The 18,550-nt window shown below is 28.5% G+C and overlaps 2 protein-coding genes across 3 annotated transcripts; both read left to right on the top strand.

Moving 5' to 3' along the window:
* The first annotated feature begins 422 nt into the window (after positions 1-422).
* Positions 423-12,417, top strand: LOC106639975 (myrosinase 1-like). The gene is made up of 13 exons (XM_089598751.1): positions 423-427; positions 1,980-2,083; positions 2,232-2,365; positions 2,524-2,871; positions 2,983-3,314; positions 3,465-3,615; positions 3,999-4,240; positions 4,314-4,451; positions 10,269-10,611; positions 10,682-10,814; positions 11,031-11,248; positions 12,029-12,116; positions 12,215-12,417. Exons 1-13 carry the CDS (start codon positions 423-425, stop codon positions 12,415-12,417), a joined length of 2,439 nt encoding a protein of 812 aa, XP_089454877.1.
* Positions 12,418-14,294: 1,877 nt separating this feature from the next.
* LOC106639977 (zinc carboxypeptidase-like) lies at positions 14,295-17,017 on the top strand. Of its 2 annotated transcripts, none has more exons than XM_089598502.1 (8): positions 14,295-14,465; positions 14,762-14,922; positions 15,004-15,189; positions 15,268-15,651; positions 15,725-15,854; positions 16,101-16,306; positions 16,434-16,521; positions 16,629-17,017. In XM_089598502.1, the coding sequence occupies exons 2-8, from the start codon at positions 14,767-14,769 to the stop codon at positions 16,838-16,840; spliced, it is 1,362 nt and encodes a 453-aa protein (XP_089454628.1). In that variant the 5' UTR covers positions 14,295-14,465; positions 14,762-14,766; the 3' UTR covers positions 16,841-17,017. The 2 variants fall into 2 exon arrangements, with proteins under 2 accessions (XP_089454628.1, XP_089454629.1); XM_089598503.1 differs by lacking the exon at positions 14,295-14,465 and adding an exon at positions 14,659-14,716.
* Positions 17,018-18,550: the final 1,533 nt, after the last annotated feature.

Genomic DNA, 18,550 nt, shown 5'->3' on the forward strand with positions numbered 1-18,550 from the left:
ATAGTATTCCCGTCATTTTTGATTAACCATGAAGAAACAAATAAGATATATACATCAGATTATCTGATTGTTCATACACCTAGTTTTTCATATTTTCATAGTACCTAATTATGATCTTAAGTGATAATTGTACATCACTTGACATCACTGGTGTAGAAAAGGTTCTAGAAGTAATTTAGAATGATAATTTTGGGTCGTAGGCATACCTCCACTATTATTTGTTCACATTTTTAATAACTTACAACAACTTGCTGGTTTGAAATTTCATTTGACTGCTATTCCGAGATGACTCATCAAATTTTTGGTATAATCTCTTTAATACTAGAGTTAAGTAAAAAGGATCAAAGAGTAGAATGTGATAAGCTTATCCATTTGTGAAGCCTGCAGCCTCTTCGATAATGATATTATCAACGACGAGTAAAATGCGGTGATCTGAGTAACTTTTTAATTATTTCTGGAAAATTCAGTAAACCTTCTCAGAATTTTTAACAAGTACCTTGTTGCATTGTTTAAAAATTTTGGGAATTATTTTTGGAAACCTTGTAAAGCTCACTTAAAAGTCCGTTGTAATGTGTTTACCTCATAACAAATACAAGTAAGGGTAATATTTTTAGTAAAGATATAGTAGAAACAAAGATACCTTTCAAAAATTATGAGCCCAGAATAATTAAGTGAAATAAAATATACATGGTTTTAATGAAAATCCATCGTATGAATTAAAAATAAAGTTAAAAAAAAAAAAAAATTTGACAGAATACAAATATAATCAAACGGATAAGTAAACTTTTTTATTTTGTGTTTTCAAAAATATATGACGTGTTTTATTACAGAAGCTATTTGAAATTTCACGAATATATCACGTGGGATATTAAAATGGAATTTTATTAATTTAGTTGGTTCAGGGAATCAACAAATAAAAATGTAAAATTAAAAATTGAATGATGCACAGAAGAAAAAAAATTACATAATAGTATCGTTTTTCCCTATGAGCCCTTTTTAAAATTAAATAAAATACTTATACGATCCTAAAGGACTTCTTATTTTATAAATATATTAAAAGTCTCTAAGAATTTACAAATCTAAAGAAATAGCATGTTGTAAAAATATCTCATATTTTTAAAACTTTTTCAAAAAGTTATATTTTGATTATGGGTTATCGAAACAAATGCAGGAAGCGAAAATTATTTTATTAACTTTAATCAACAGAAATGTTATTAGTATTGGTAATTCATAATCGTGAAATAAACCAGGGAAACACTGTAATTCCAAAGATTTCATAATGCAATCGATAATTTGCTAAGTGTCTCATGACGTAAGAACAGACTTGATATATTTATTATTATTTTCATCATTGTAATTGTTATTATAATCTGTTTTATCATCAAACGTCAAACTTATGATGGAGATATGTCATAAATATTGATATTATAATCAAGATATACCTTATCTATACGTCCATTTCACGTTTACATTAGTTTCAAAATTTTTGTGTTATCAATGGTAGAGTCGCTTAAAAGGGTAGGGGGCCTTTTTTAGACGTTGAACTTATAGGAGATAAAATATGATCCATAACGTATATAAACCACCTTGTAGTTGGCATACATCAGTTGCGGTATGAAAATTTTGCTCTTAAAAATAATTGTGTCTTGAAATTGTGAACTAGTTTATTAGTCAAAGATTTCTACTACTGGAAAATATTTTAATTAACAGTAGTTTTACTAGTGTACTTGAATTATGAGATCTCGTCGATCTACTAAGGCACTCAGCATTTTATTGTACATCAAGTAAGAATATTGGGTCATTTCATTACTGTATATAATTTATTTTTAAGCTGTACGATTAAAGTATACTTGAGAATAATTTTTAACCAACGCTGTTATTTTACTGTCATTTGTGCAACTAATAACCTTAAAGTACCAATTTAAAATTTTTTAAAATTACAACATTTAATAATACTAAACGTCATTTGTTGTCTTTAGTTTCGTGTCTGTATTCGCAGAAGTTGATCTATCGTTTCCAGATGGATTTTTAATTGGATGTTCAACAAGTGCCTATCAAATAGAAGGGGCATGGAATATATCAGGTACAGAGAGCTAGTGTTTACCTACTTCTAAAATTCAGAATTTTTCAATAAACGTCAAAATTAACTTAATCAAACTTTAAATCTTTAAGGGGGTAAATTTTATCGCTGGAACTAAAAAATAATTTTCAATGTATAAAAATATTTGTAGATAAAGGAGAAAATGCTTGGGATAGATTTACTCACAGTAAACCGTGGAAAATCGTAGATAATTCCAGTGGCGATGTTGCTTGTGACTCATACCATAAGTATAAAGAAGATGTCAAAGCATTAAAAAAATTAGGTGTAAGTACAAAACATTAAGTTTAAACATTTTTCAACACTATTTTTGTAGTTAAAACTATCGAGCAAAAGTAATTAAATTTAAACTATCCACCTCATTGAGTGTCAAAAAGTACATTATATTACTTGGTAGATTTTTGTAAATCTATTTTTTCGTTTAGATGGACTTTTACCGATTTTCCTTAAGCTGGACCAGAATACTACCAACTGGTCATTCAAATGTTGTCAGTGAAGATGGCATAGAATATTACAACAACTTAATTAATGAATTGTTGAAACATAACATCAAGCCATTTGTTACGATTTACCATTGGGATCACCCCCAAAAGTTTGAAGACATGGGTGGCTGGTCCAATGAAGCTATGGTCAATTGGTTTGGTGATTATGCTAGAGTTGTGTTTCGGGCGTTTGGTGATAGAGTTAAAATTTTTTCTACCATAAATGAGCCACACGATGTTTGCAGACAAGATATATTGCACAAAGGATCATTTTCACTTGGTGCGTATTTAATTATTTTATGAGAATACAATTTTGGATTACAGCTGACTTTGTAAAGTTTGCTATCTATTTTTTTTCTCTTATGAACAGCACTTGGTGCTACAAATAATAAAAATGTTTACTCTACAGAAACAGAATATCTTTGCACTCACAACATCATTAAAGCTCATGCTAGAGCATACCACATTTACAACGAAGAATTTAGGTCGAAACAAAATGGACACATAGGAATAGTGTTGAACACATTTTACTTCTATCCCGTGCACAAAAGTGACTCGATCTCTGATGAAGTAGCTTTCCAATTCGCATTCGATAGATATGCTCATCCAATTTATTCACAAGACGGTGATTATCCACCTCTTGTCAAACAAAGAGTCGCGGAAAATAGTAAATTTGAGGGATTAGAACGATCGAGGTTGCCAACTTTTTCAAAAAAATGGATTAAGTACATTAAGTGAGCATTATATTCATATACATGTATATTCAATGAGACTCTTTATTTGTCTTCATAAGAAAACAATTGATGAGTTCATACTAATTGAAACTCTTATTAATAATTCGAGGAATACATATTTATTTCGCCCTAATACGTAATTTTTACTAGAGGAACATTTGATTTCTTGGGGGTAAATCATTATACTAGTCGCTTAGTAGAGCCGGCTCCAAGAATAAATTATACTATTTACCCAAACGATGATGGAATAATATACAGTAAAGATCCTGCATGGCCTAATACCGCAAGTTCTTGGCTTCAAGTAAGTTTTTATTAATTGTATGGGTAGTACATTCAATGAAATAATAATTGGACTACGAAATATACCAGATAAACATTGACATGCTTCTCATATCATCATGAGCTTTTTTTATATTGACTATGTTAAAACTGGATTAAATAAATAATCTTATATTGATTATTGACACATAATAGTTATAATTACTAAGGGAAACAGATTTTCTTTTATGATTTAATTAAAAACTTTTTACGTTTGTTTAGCAAGAATAAATGATTAGTTTTATTGATGTATGAATAGTCATGAGGGAAAAAATTAATCTTGATGTTTATAATGACATTTATCAAGTTGGTAATGATGACTTGGTAAACATTTTTTTCAAGTACATTCTATGGAAATATTTTTAGGTTGTACCAGAAGGATTAGAAGATACTTTGATAAAAATAAAAAACAAATACGGAAATGTAGCGGTGTATGTTACTGAAAATGGAATATCTGATAATGGAATATTGGAAGATTATCAACGAATTCAATATCATTATTTGTACATGGCAAGTATGCTTAAAGCAATAAAAAATCATGGATGTAATGTTAAAGGTTACTCAGTCTGGAGTCTCTTAGATAATTTTGAATGGAAAGTTGGTTATACGTAAGTCAAAATATTCATTTTATACAATTTCCTAACCAAAAAGTTAAAAATAAGAAAAACAAAAATATTACAGTGAACGGTTTGGACTCTTCCAAGTCAATTTTACTGATCTGAACAGGACCAGAATAGCAAAAAAATCAGTGGATTGGTTCAAAGACGTGTTAAAAAATAAAAGAGTGATGCCACTGCCAATAAGCTATTCAATAATATCGTAATGGTTGACCATCACATGGCAGTATATATCTAACTAATTTAATTATGATTCATACACATATAATAGTATTTATTTTTATTTACTGTAAATGTGTCTTAAAGTGTATATGTATATGTGATAAAAATTGATTGTTTTGTAGTATTAATTTTTTTGTCTTTTTACTACAACACAAAACGATTTCATAAAGTACTCATTAAGTACTCGTTATTTTTGTATATTATGTTTTTTTATGAGAACCAGTTATTTTGGATGAAAATTAGAAATCTGTATTCAACAAGAAGCTTTTTTTAAATAAAATACATTAAAAAATCATATTCTAGACACTAACTATCTTTGACAAGATACCTGTGAGAGCACAAACAATTGGGTCTTAAAGAAATAATTTCGACTGACATATATCAAGTAGTGTGCTTATTGTTGCTATTATAATATTAGTCCTTATTAATAGTGAAATTAAAAAAAAACATTCTAAAAGTACTTTTTATTGTAAAAAGTATGAAAATTGTCTCTAATATTTTTGGATACGTTTCATGTAAAATTTACTGTAGATAAATGCAGTATTTTTGTAGCATAAAAATAATTCATCAAAAATAAAAATATATCAAAATGTGTCAAAATATATTCTAAATAAATGAATTTTATCTTTGCGCACTTATTTAAATTGCAATCGCTTAGTTTAATTAAAAAAATTTTTAATTTCAGTGCCAAAAAAATTAACTTACGTGTGCTATGTTAATTATTTTTAAGATGGTAATTTAATACAATTCTACTTAAAACGGTCGCTTGAACGGTTTAATGAAAATAGAAAAATCCTTCAAAAACTAACTGGGGGAGGAAGATAATTTTTTAGTATATTTATTTTACGAAAATAAAAATATTGGTCACGACACATTAGCTTGTACGAAAAAATTCAAAACCAAAGTCAAGCTAAACAATGTATCTTATCAAACACTTTAGATATTTTTATTTTAGATGGAAGTAATCTTTTTTTTAAAACTGCATTTTAAGTATTTTTAGACATGACAATTACACTGAATTGTTTCATGTTCACACCGAGTTAAAAATATGAGAAAATTTTTCCATAGATTCTTGGATCAATTTTACAGAGAATCGAATTTAATTTATAAAACGTCTCTTATATTTGATAATACTGGTAGCATCCCCTTTTTTAATAATTAGCCCAAAGTTGTTTTAATTAACTAATGTTTTAATTAGAAAAAAAAGTAGGGGTACGTAAGATTAATAGTTTTCAAATATCAGCTTCGTTATTTAAGAATGTGATATTCTAAAAAATTTACATATTATAACAATCATTTACCCTGTTTTTCTTCCATGTATGGAAATTGTAAAGAGTAAAAAATATTGTTAAAAGCTCTATTGCTTGCTAAAATTATGTGGGAAAAAATTCTAAGGATATGGAAAAACGAAAAATCCAAGTTAGCAAATAGTCGAAAAACAAACGTAGGGTGATATCTCTCAAATCAACCAAATCAAAGACCAATGAGTAAAATGATAGATTCGATTTTAGTCTTTATAATGAAGAATGAGATTTATTTTAAGTTCATTCGGGTGAACTTACCAAATATTTATAAAATCGCTAGATAAAATAAAAAAATATTTAGTGAAACAAAAAACACAAACTAGATTGTGTTTCGTCTCTTGGCATTTTATAAAAAGGGCTCATGATGATTTATAACCTCACGATAAATTCTGTTGTAGCGCCCTCTAACTGATGGAGCGTCTTCACCTTCACCTACTAATATATTTTTATTTACGCCCTGTAGAGCTGAAATTCACAATAAAAAATATTTATTTGATAAAAAATCTATTATTTTACTGAATCCATGTTCAGAAGGATTCAGTTAACGGATGACTTGATGACTCTAACAAAAATCATTTACGTATCCATGAGAATACATACAATTAAGTTGATTTTAAATGAGACGATTATCAGATTCATGGACTGTAAGGCTGGTATTTAAAATACAGAAGCCACATAGCATTTTTATTATATTTTCTTTGTATAAAATAAGTATCATGTAACTATCTGTTGTGTAATCAAGGGACGTCGTCTTTATGGGTCACAAAAATGCTTTTCAAACACAATTTATTTCCGCTGTTTTAGATAGTTTTTTTTTATCCTTAGCTTATTTAATGGTTCCAAACTATTGGGAAATATTATCAGCACCACTAATTTGAAATACCCAGATGAATTCGCGCAGCACATCCTGAAGAACAGTAACTGTGGAATAGCTTCTGAAAATTCTAGAAACTTTTTTGTTTGGATGGTGGGGATCGATCGTGCTCAAAATGAAGCAGAAGTGCACCTATAAAAGCCTGGGTGTTAGTTGCACCGCTTTGTCGTTCAATTTGGAGCAATCGAACAGTTTAATAGTGGTCTCTTAGCAAGCTGTTTCATTACAAGATCTTTTTTGTAAGAATTAGTTAACTATCATTCATTAATACCTTTTACATTTTATAATAATGTACTACTATAATAATAACAATTTTTTATTTACGGTATTTCTTTTCGATTGTTTACTTACCTTTTTTTTGTAGAACTAAATGTTATGTTGCTGTTTCAGTCTAATATTTTAAACTTTTAACCCTTATCATTGATTCAAGTCTATTTTTTTTAATTATTAACATTGAGGAAGTCAAAGGAAACGTTTATATAATTATGTTAAAAGCCCACAACGTTTAAAAAACATAAGAATGTAGAAAATATCCAGTGATCTTACTGACCAAAAATTACTTCTAAAATATTTATGGTTTAATTTGCATGTAATTGGTGGCAAAAATGGGCCATCTGAATGATATCACATGATTAAGTTAGGGGTTGAAATAATTTATAATAATTTTCAACAAAAATTAAATATCTTATTTATTCGCATAGTATTGAGATTACCGTAAATTAGATCAACCTCACATATGAGTTGCCGTCATTCAGATGGTAACCATAATAACGGCCAAAAATTACAAGAAAATTAATGTAAAACCAGTCTAGAAGTAATTTTTAGTTAGAAAAATCAGAGGACATTTGAAAACTATAAAACTGTAGGAATATCGTTTTTCAAATTGTCATTTACAATAATTGCACTAGGAGAACTTCTCTACAACAATTAACTTTGCGATTCAATTTTTTTAAGTGTATCGCTAAATTTCTCTAAAATTTTGATAATGTCACTTTTCCAATAACTGCGGCTTTAACCATTAACCAATGCTCATTTACAGCGTTTTCCTTGTCTCTAACATCACCATATTAGCATTCCTTAATACAATAAAATCAATTAATCAGTTTTGTTTTATCATTACCACTATTATTAACAAAAATTTTGTGGAAAACAATATGAAAATTAAATTTAGGAAGTGAATAACGAGAACTGCGGTTTTTTAGCTAATTAGAAATGACTGCATGTAGTCTAAGAACAGCAAAAAATATTTAGTTAGCTCAACCTGAAATAAATGAAAACAAGTAGTAACTTTCAATGCAGTACTAATAGGAGCTTAACTTTACATACCAAAACATTTTAACGGATTGTTTATAGTATATCGGAGTTTTTGAGAAATTTTACTCGTTTTAAATATATCAGAAACGCGATAACTAGTTAGAAGAGCGTATCAATTCAAAAAAAATTTTTTGGAAACATATTTCTTTAAATAATGTTAAAAATATACCATCTTATAATATTACTTTAAATAATTCGATTTTAAATTATTATTCCTAAAAAATATTTCAAAATTTTTTTAAACCTATTGTAAGATGATACAAAAAAAAGCGTAGATAAGTGGAAAAAATTTGTTGAATAATTTTTTTTGAACAAGTAGATCTTAAATACTTTGCTCTAAGTATTCATGCAGTACATTAATTATTATTAATTTGATGAATAAAACTAACAAACGTATGTATGTACAATGGTGTAGAAGAAACATAAAATTTCTGATATTTCAATAGTTCAAATACTATATTGTCAGGTAATAAATTGTTCCTCCATTAAAAAAAAAAAAAAAAAAAAAAAAACAATTGAAACAAAATAGAACTAGAAAATGCATATGTCAAACACTTTGTATTTTACCATATAATATTTGAAAATTTTTGACGATGTATAATGTTATGCTAAAATGTATCAATATGGCATAAAAAAACTATTTTTATAAGAACTTAGCGTTGCATGTTTAACATTGACTTTAATTGGGTTTTTTATGAACTCGTATCGCTCTGATAACTAATCGTAATGGAAATTGTATGTAAATTTTTGAGATTACGTAGTTTAAAAAAGAATTTAGAGATAGTATGCTATCATGCAGTCTTTTGTATAAGTCGAATCTTTGGTGAATACTTTACAACGTAAGCGATTGGTACGGAAGATTTTAATTTTAGTATCAGGTCTATAAAATGTGATAGTTTATGTTTAGTATATAGAAAGGTGGACTGCATTATAGTTTAAATAAGCAACTCTTACCATTATTGATCGGCCTATATATACATATGGAACAGGATTCGAGATGGGTCATTGAAACTTGAGTGATAATAGAAATGAAAAATAAGATATTTTGAATCATGAAGATCTTTTAAGAACTTGAGTACAATACAGTTATTAAAAATCTAAGATAAGGTCAAGCATTGTTTTTATTAAAATAAATAGAAAGTTGTGATATCGTAAAAAATAAATTTTGCGATAAGGAAAAAACGTGTTGTGCATTTCACAGATGTAACACATGTTTAATTTTACAAAAAATGGTCCTAATTGAGCTTATTTAATTAGATTATCTATAAAGGCATTTAAAAAAATAAAAGGAGAAGTTTTTTTTAAGTAATTTTATAGTCTAGTCTTACAGTTTAGCACCTAAATATGTTAAAATCACAAAGTGTTCTTGATTTCATAGATGAATTTTCGAGGAAGATCTAAAACCACATTTTTTTCGTTTTTTTTTTTTTTGTTTTTTTTTTTCAATATCTCGAAAACAAAGAATTAATATATTTTGCAAAGATACTTTTTCACAAAGAATCGAATTTTCCATAGAAATACGCTTTGAAAACAGTTTATTTTTTATTATTAGTGAGTAATATTTAGGAAAAGGTATTAACATGGAAAATTCCATCCTCTTCAAAAAAAGTATCCTTTCAATGTACCTTAATTTTGCTTTGTTTTCAAGTTATTTTGAAAAAGCTGAAAAAGAAGTCATTTTGGAAGATATCATCTTATGTGATAGCTCTTTAAATTGGCGATGACAACGTACAAACCTTAAAAACTGTGAAACTCTTGCTCAATAATTATTTTAAAATAAAAAAAGGTTGTAGTATAAAGCGACTAATCACAATAATTTAGTATGTTTATAAAATATATTATAAAATATGAAATTACTCACACATTTGACAAACTATATGAGAATAAACTATGTATAAATTTTACTCTTATGTCATGTTGATAATTTTTTATTCTAGTTGAGTGAACATGACGTCAACGGGTTTTTTATATCTGTGTCTCATAGTTATCTTCACAGGAGTAGTAAATAGCTCAAGTGACAATTCTGCACAAGTGTATCAAATTCATCCGAGGACCAATATTAGTCAACACGGAAATGTGCGTATGAAAAACTACTTTTAATTATTTTTCAGATTTTTAGAAGATTCAATAATCAAAATAAAAATAAATATTGTTCCACTGATATTTATTATTTTATAAGCTAAATAAAATAAGGGATTCTAGTCAAAGAATTTTATAATATTAACAACAAGAATAATTAACAATACTCACTTACATGAGATAAATTTTTTCCGCAATTCTACAATTTATTATTTCAAAAGCAGAGCAAATTTGGATGGTTGAGATTCCATACTCTGGACGAAATTTATGATTGGTTGGACGGATTGCAAAAAAAATTCCCTAAAAATGTACAAGTTATCGTTGCTGGTGTTTCCACGGAAAACCGCCCCATCAAAGGCGTCCATCTAAAATTTAGTGAAAATAAAAAGGCCGTTTTCATCGAGGGAGGAATCCACGCCCGAGAATGGCTATCGCATTCAACATCCACGTACCTAATAAATAAGCTTTTGACGAGCGAAAGACCAGACATTCGCCAACTCGCTGCATCATACGAGTGGTATATCTTCCCTAGTGTCAATCCGGATGGTTATGTTTATACGCATAAAAGTGTAAGTATCATAATTTATTATCAGAATGTTTTTAGAATAATTAATAAACCAAGATTAATGTTGTTTTTAGCCATTAATTTCATATCGATGGTGGGTAAAAAATAGATCAAAACAAACAAAGCACCTTTGCCCTGGATATTCCTGTCAACGAAATGATTGTGATGGAGTGAACCTTAATCGCAATTGGAACATTCAATGGGGAGGTATTGTTTTTGTTGAATCGATTTAATAAATTTTATTTACATAAAGTTTTTTAAATTTTAATTCTTACCAATGAAAAAATAAATTCAAGTCACGCAGTATGGAGCTCAAAGGCATCGTAGAAACAGCATTTTTTTCATTTTTATCATCTGTTTATATAAAAATATTGTTCAGTTTAAGCTATTCACTAAATTAAATAGTTTTGATTATTTTTGCAGGAAAATCAGAGAAGTTCAATGATCCATGTAGTCCATATTACGCTGGAGACTTTGCATTTTCCGAAGTTGAAACAAAGTCATTATCAGAATATATTGATACTATTGCACACGATCTTCTTGCTTATATAAGTTTCAATAGTCACAGTAAGAAGCTAATGTATCCATACGATTATCTCATACAAGATCAAAAAGAAATTTTAAAAAGAAAAAACGAACAGGTATTTTTTTCTAATGTACAGACTGAGATAAAATTGTTTTAAGTTTTAAGGTGGCTCCAGTGGCCTCAATGTTAAAATTATAAACAACCCAACCGAGGTTAATAAAATTGAATTATATTCTTTGGATTCCCATCTTTCTATTCGTATAAAAAAAAATTAAGGTTGACGATGAAAATTGTAAGAAATCATGCTTAGAAAATCGTAGTTTTAAGACGGGTTAGATATGAAATGCAAGCTTACGCGATATACAACCTACTGCTGCACTTATATAAATAACCCGTAAGGTGCAAAAAACATACTATCTTGCATATATTATTACGCAGTTTTCGATGACATGAGAAAAGTGTCTTGTTATGGAACAAAATCTTTAAATAATCGGAGACTAAGTATACAGGTGCGAGTGCAAGTCAGCTCTCAGCTGTTTGCATTCTGCAGAGTACATATATATAGGTATAACTACTCTTGAACTTACGAGCGTACCGTAACAGTTCATCAATTAGGGCACCATAAAACTTTTTTGTTTTTTTATATTTACTCACTAAAGTAACAGATAAAATGTAGAATATGGCTTACAACAGTCTCTACGATAATTTTATACCATATTTTAAAGAAAATAATGATTAATTTTTAGTCTCCCCATTTTGATACGGCACTAGGCGCTGGAGCCACCTTAAACACTATTTTTCAACAATTTATTATTGAATTCTTTTTCTAATGCTTGGATATTTTCACACAATCATGTTCATTTGGAAAAAAATTAATTTAAATTTTATTGTATAGCATTTTGCTGCTTTGGCTGCTGTAAAAAGTCTTTCAAAAGAATATGGCACTGAATTTCAAGTTGGAAGTATCGAAAAACTTATGAAAGGTTTGTGTAACAAATGTCGTATTTGGTTCTTTGAGTATACAATAAATAATAATAATATACTGAAAAATATAGCAATTTTTTTATTTCATATGTTTAAGATGCAAATGGAAGCTCCGTTTATTGGGTGAAGAATAAACATCATGTACCTTTCGTATACCTGTACCCAACACTTGACAACGCAACCGCACACAGTAAAGGATATGGCCTGGAAGTTTTACCAAGTGAAATCATTTCCGTCGGCAAAAGAGTCGTTAATTCGATTATTGCTCTTTTTAGTAGGGCAAACAAGAGGCATAGTTGATAACCAAAACAATAGTTCAGATTGACATAGTATATAAATATAAGCTCTACATAGAGATACAAAATAATGTGCAAAGTAAGAGATACACGTGTATTCATTTGAATATGTGAACGTTGAATTGAAATACAAATCTTGTTTATTAAAATCTGAAACCAAACTCGATGAGCTTTCACAAAGACGTTGAACAGTCATTCATAAATAAAATATATACGTTCATAGCGTATTTTCTATACCTATTTAAGCATTGTCAACCAAAAATATTGGTAGAATTAATAAATAAAAAAGTAAATGTTCAATCAAAATTTTTTTAGTTTACACGCTATGCAGTTATTTATAATAAAATTATGAATTAGCAGTTTGTCTTGTAAATTATCAACGAATCTCCGATAGTCACTTAAACTATAACAAATATAAATTTTAACTCCAAGAATTATCTGTGGCTTAATTTTATACAAGTGTAAAAAACCGATATTTATAAAAATCATAAAAATAGTTAAAAAAAAACAATTCTCAGATTTATTAAACGTTTCTTTGGTTTTCCATGTTTACAGCCGAGTGTAATGAATATTATGTCAAACAATAAAAAAGTAAAAAAGTTTTATGACTATGTCCTTAAAACCCACAACGCAGCAGAAGCATCTAGAACTTTTCGTATTTGGGTTAAATTTTCATCAACTATTCATCGTAAAATAAATAACCACGAGTCATTTCATTTATATCTCAATAGCATGTTTTGTACATCCAATCTAAACATATTCCAATTCGTAGAAACACTGAAAGTAGTTCAAGGATTGGTGTGTATTCAAACCCGTAGTATACCAAAATAAAGCTTAGGATCAATAGAGAAAAAGAATTTTTTTTTTTACAACGTGCAGTGATGGACAAAAATGGGTTTTCTACTAAATATAGACGTAAAATTTCGGATAAAAAAAATATTTTTTATCACCCTAATTTTCGTTATTTTTTGAGAATTTTGTTTTACTTATATTTTTTAAAATTATACTTATTTGACTTTCGATGACATATTTTATTTTCTCAAACACACCTAAGGTACTTTTACTTCCAATCTATAGCCTGGATAAAGTGTGATGAAAAAAAAATTTGTCGTTGGAAATATCGATATAGGGAAGCATTGTTTTTAAGAGCACACATTTACTATAATTCAATGTTTTGATTCTGATATTTATCGTCTATCGAGCATTGTTTTTTTACGTTTGGGAGGATAGTTGCATAATTAAACAGTACTGGAAGTCATGCGAACGAAAATATCATGACCGTACACTTTAATGATTCAACAGCAAATGTGTCATTTTTTTGTCGTGAAAGCAAATGTGACACCTCTCTTTTATTTTCTACGATCAATGAGTAATACGGAAAATTTTTTTCTAAATACTTAGCACAGTTTTTGTACTAATTCTGTAACTGTTTTGCATTTGCTTTTAAGTTTGAAACATGATAGAAACCTTAAAAATTTGTTGAAAAAATTATGCTCTTTCACTCAGTTAATAAATTTGTTGTTACGGTATATATCTAACACTAGACAATTTTAACCGAGGTTTTAACGTATTCGATATATATATATATATAACTTATTCAGAAAGTATGGATTAAAGAAAAGGGAAATCAGTTATATAACATTATATTTTTGACATTGAAGTTTATCAGATTGTGTAAACACGTGTAGTTTATTTACATGAGTATACCTTTCAACTTTAGAGCACCAACTAAATGATGATTGGGTACGTATCCTTCATCGGAATTATGTGTATTGACTTACGATAATTTAATGTGATTGTTTACCTCAGTCGCCAATGTCTTGTTACGGCAGAGTGAAACTTACTTCAATAATCATTCTGTTCAAGAAGATGCAAGGTTGATAAGAAATTATCCGACTAACTGTAAATGTGCGCGTTACTTGAAAATCAAAATCAAACGCTTGATTATACAAGGTCAAGAATTCTACATAACAAGTCTCTGCTGCAGCATTCTTGAAAACAGTGTATAGTTGTGGTTTTTTTGAATTGGTCACATTTTTTTTAGTCATAGTGGTAAGATAAAATTTGTTTGGAGTAATTTCAGTAACTCAAATTTTAACAACAATGATTTTAATAGTACAATAAAAAGTGTAAATAACGTAGTTTAGTTCGGCAATGTCAGTAATAAAAATATCAGTCATTCGCTTATTTTAATAATTTGAATAAAACCTTTTTTTTAAATAAAGCCAAAGTTATTGATGTAAATTATTATACCAGACAAAAAAAAAGGATTTAAATTTAATAAAGAATTTACAAAAGTTTGAGTATGAATGCAACACGAACTAATCCAAAAATTTTTATTTGTGTAGTCAAAATGTTATCACCCGTTTTTACAAGCCTATGCTTCATAGTCATCTTTATCGGAGTTAAAGATGTATCATGTAAAAATTCTGCATCGGTGTACCGAATCATACCTAGGACGAGTAAGCAACTGGACGTCTTATTTGAATTAGATGGAAAATTAGAAAATGTAAGTAGAAAATAAACTCTTAACGTTTATGATAGTTTTAAGATTTAAATAAAATAATTTTCTTATTTTAATATCTGACAGATTTCATTTTGGTCGCATCCTAAAAGAGTGAACGAAACAGTTGATTTGTTGGTTCATCAAAATGGGAATGAAGCATTCACGAAGTTAATGAGGGTTAATAGTCTACAATATCAAGTAAAGGTGCCAGATGTTGAGCGATTCTTGAACGATACGGAGAAAATTGATTTGAAATCAAAAGTGCATAGGGTACTGTAAAAAAAAAATTCTCACATCTTACCCACATGATTTGTAACATATGCTAAAATAAATTACATTTTTTAATAGCTCCCCTACTCACTATATTACTCACTATTTTGGATGCAGAAGACATTTGGGTGGACGAGGTTCCATACTCTGGACGAAATTTATGATTGGTTGGACGGATTGCAAAAAAAATTCCCTAAAAATGTACAAGTTATCGTTGCTGGTGTTTCCACGGAAAACCGCCCCATCAAAGGCGTCCATCTAAAATTTAGTGAAAATAAAAAGGCCGTTTTCATCGAGGGAGGAATCCACGCCCGAGAATGGCTATCGCATTCAACATCCACGTACCTTATAAATGAGCTCTTGACGAGCGAAAGACCAGACATTCGCCAACTCGCTGCATCATACGAGTGGTATATCTTCCCTAGTGTCAATCCCGATGGTTATGTTTATACGCATATACAGGTAGGTATTCTAAATTTAATCTAAAATTTTTTTAATTTGTAACATAGTAATTCGCAAATTTTACTATTTTTAGCCGACTTCGATGAATTATCGGTTGTGGCGTAAAAATCGATCAAAATCGTCAAGCTTAAGCTGTTATCAAGGTTTTTGTGGTTATTGCAACGGCGTGGATCTGAATCGTAACTGGGACTTCTACTGGGGAGGTGAGTTATAGACATTTATTCATCCTCTACTAGAAAAAAAACTTTTAAACGATAAAGTCCTCAAAATCCATGTAACATAATAATAAGCGTTAAATAATTACGATTCATATGCTATGATAAAAAAAAATTGTGTTACTTCAATTAAATGAGATTTGAATCGACGATATGCCGATGATTTGTTGTTTAAGTTATTCTAAAACTTTTTGCTCAGTGAAATAAAACTAAATATTTTTAATACTTGTTTAGGTAAACCGGGGACGTTTCATGATACGTGTAGTGAAATTTATCCAGGAACATCTGCTTTTTCAGAATCGGAAACAAAGTCACTATCTAAATATATTAATGGCATCGCACCCAATCTCTTTGCTTACATTAGTTTCCACAGTTACTCTCAGAAACTCATATTCCCTTATGGACACACCATAAATCGTGTGAATAACTATGATGAACAGGTAACCACTAAATTATTGAAAACCAAAAAAATTAAAGAAAAAAAAAAAAATCACATAGCAAAGTTCAAACTTATATATTTTTCATGAAACAACTAAATGTTTTATACATTTCACGTTTTCTGCTCAGTATTCTGTTGCTCTTGATGCTGTAAAAGCGCTTTCAAAGAGGCACCAAACTCAGTACGAAGTAGGAAGCATTGGAGAACTTATGGGAGGTTCGTTGAAATTGTGAAATTCGTCTATTACTTATAATATTAATTAAATAATGTTTCACACAAAAAAAAAGACATACATTGATTTTTTTCACTTTTTATTTTTTTAGAAGCTACTGGTAGCTCGTTGGACTGGTTGAAGAATAAGTACAACATACCGTTCGCGTATTGCTACGAGTTACGAGGTCAAACGAGCAGCGGTAGATTTTACGGCTTCGTCGCTCCGCCAAGTGAAATTATTCCCGTGGCTGAAGAAGTCATGGATTCATTGCTTGCTCTTTTCCTCAGTGCTACTAAACGTAAGCGTTACTCACAATCATAGTTTGTTCATCAAGAGATTAAACCTTGTTATTCCGAGATTAGTTGTGCGACCTTACCTTGTGAGTAACTGTAAATGTGACGAGTCTTGTTGTTATTGACTGATGATTTAGATTTAGTTTTTTCCAAGTGATATGACGATGCAAGTACTAAAACTTTCATGAAAATATTGTTTTTTATGACGTATATATACTATATTTGTTATATACTTAAAGTTAATAAAGAATTTTTTTTAACAATTGCAGTTTATTTTACTCTTATTATTCACGTTTTAGTATACAATTTTTAATCACACGTATGCACAGAATCTTTGGATGGTACAGTGGTTCATTACATATTATAGGCTTTTTTTAAACTAATTGTTTTTCATGCTATGTCTGTTTTGATGAGTAATTTCCATTTAGATAACGGAACTTTTTCATTCCGGCTTTCGAGGTTAGCAGTAGAATTATTTTCATTTCACGATTTCCAACAAACAATGTACCATTCAATTAATTATAAAACAACAACGTTCTAAAATTTCTTTAGATAACTTCTAAATCTCTTACAGTAGTTGTCATTAACAGCGCAATCACTGATACTCATGACAAAATTGGCTATCCATCATACACGATATAATTTTCATTGTTTTAAGTTTTCAGAGGTACATATTTTTTCGACAGCTCCTTGTTTCTTCTTTTGTACCTAAAAAAGTGCACAAATATGTAATTTATTAATAGTTGTCACCTGAATTAAGCGAATACTTTTTTAATTCACACTAAAAAAATTTATTTCACTGCTTGTAAAGTTTAACACAGAACTGAAACAATTTTTTCCCACAAAAAAATGCATTACAGTTTGAATGAAAGAACAATTGAAAACAGAGAGTAAAAGTGTTGTAATGGTAAGCTAATATTTTATATTCAGAATAAACTTCAACATCTAAAATGTATAATTGTACTTATCTTTAAAAAATTCTTCCTAAAAATTGTATATGAAAAAAAAACTTTAAAGTTTTATTAATAAGAAAAATCCATTTATCCTAGAAAAAACAATTTTTTTCCAAGTTTTAAGAAATCTTTCGTATTATTATTATTATTATTATTATTATTATTATTATTATTATTATTAATATTACAATTATTATTATTGTTATTACTATTGTTATTATTATTATTACTATTATTATTATTGTTATTTTAATAATTATTATAATAATTTTTACTATTATTATCACTATTATTATTATTATAATTAATATGACTAGTATTATAAATATTAGATTTGTAATAATTATTATTTTAAATTATTCATTAATTACTGCGAGTATTGGGTACTACTGTTATTTATTAGGCTAAAAAGTTTTTTTAAGTATGTACTGTTGAATTATGTTAGAAGAAACAACTTAGTAATGATTCTACATGTTACTATTTTTAAATCAAAGTTCTTCCTAGAATGGTAAAAAAAAATTACGTTGTAGCAGAAAATAAAATATTGTTATTATAAATATTACACTACATTGTATTCTGTTTGAAATGAAGGTTTTGAAAATTGAACATTTGAAAAGCTTCCAGTTAAATGTATATAAGATGATTCTAACTCATAGAGTTGATACTAAAATCATGTACTTTGTTTTTGTTTTTGTTTAAACATCATATTTCAATGAACTTCTTTTTTCAAATCAAGTAAAAATTTTTGTGTTCATACAGCAATACAATTGTCACATTCGAACGCC

This window comes from Copidosoma floridanum, unplaced genomic scaffold (assembly GCF_036245765.1).
Source record: "Copidosoma floridanum isolate Cflo_tuat_1 unplaced genomic scaffold, Cflo_Japanese_pri ptg000006l, whole genome shotgun sequence".
Lineage (NCBI taxonomy): Eukaryota > Metazoa > Arthropoda > Insecta > Hymenoptera > Encyrtidae > Copidosoma > Copidosoma floridanum.

Excerpts from the sequence above, each read along its gene's own strand:
- LOC106639977 (XM_089598502.1), top strand. The coding sequence starts at position 14,767 with ATGTTATCACCCGTTTTTACAAGCCTATGCTTCATAGTCATCTTTATC. Across the intron at positions 15,190-15,267 it reads TGAAATCAAAAGTGCATAGG|CTCCCCTACTCACTATATTA; the intron begins GTACTGTAAAAA and ends ATTTTTTAATAG. Across the intron at positions 15,855-16,100 it reads CTGGGACTTCTACTGGGGAG|GTAAACCGGGGACGTTTCAT; the intron begins GTGAGTTATAGA and ends ATACTTGTTTAG.
- LOC106639975 (XM_089598751.1), top strand. Across the intron at positions 3,315-3,464 it reads AAATGGATTAAGTACATTAA|AGGAACATTTGATTTCTTGG; the intron begins GTGAGCATTATA and ends AATTTTTACTAG. Across the intron at positions 3,616-3,998 it reads CCGCAAGTTCTTGGCTTCAA|GTTGTACCAGAAGGATTAGA; the intron begins GTAAGTTTTTAT and ends AAATATTTTTAG.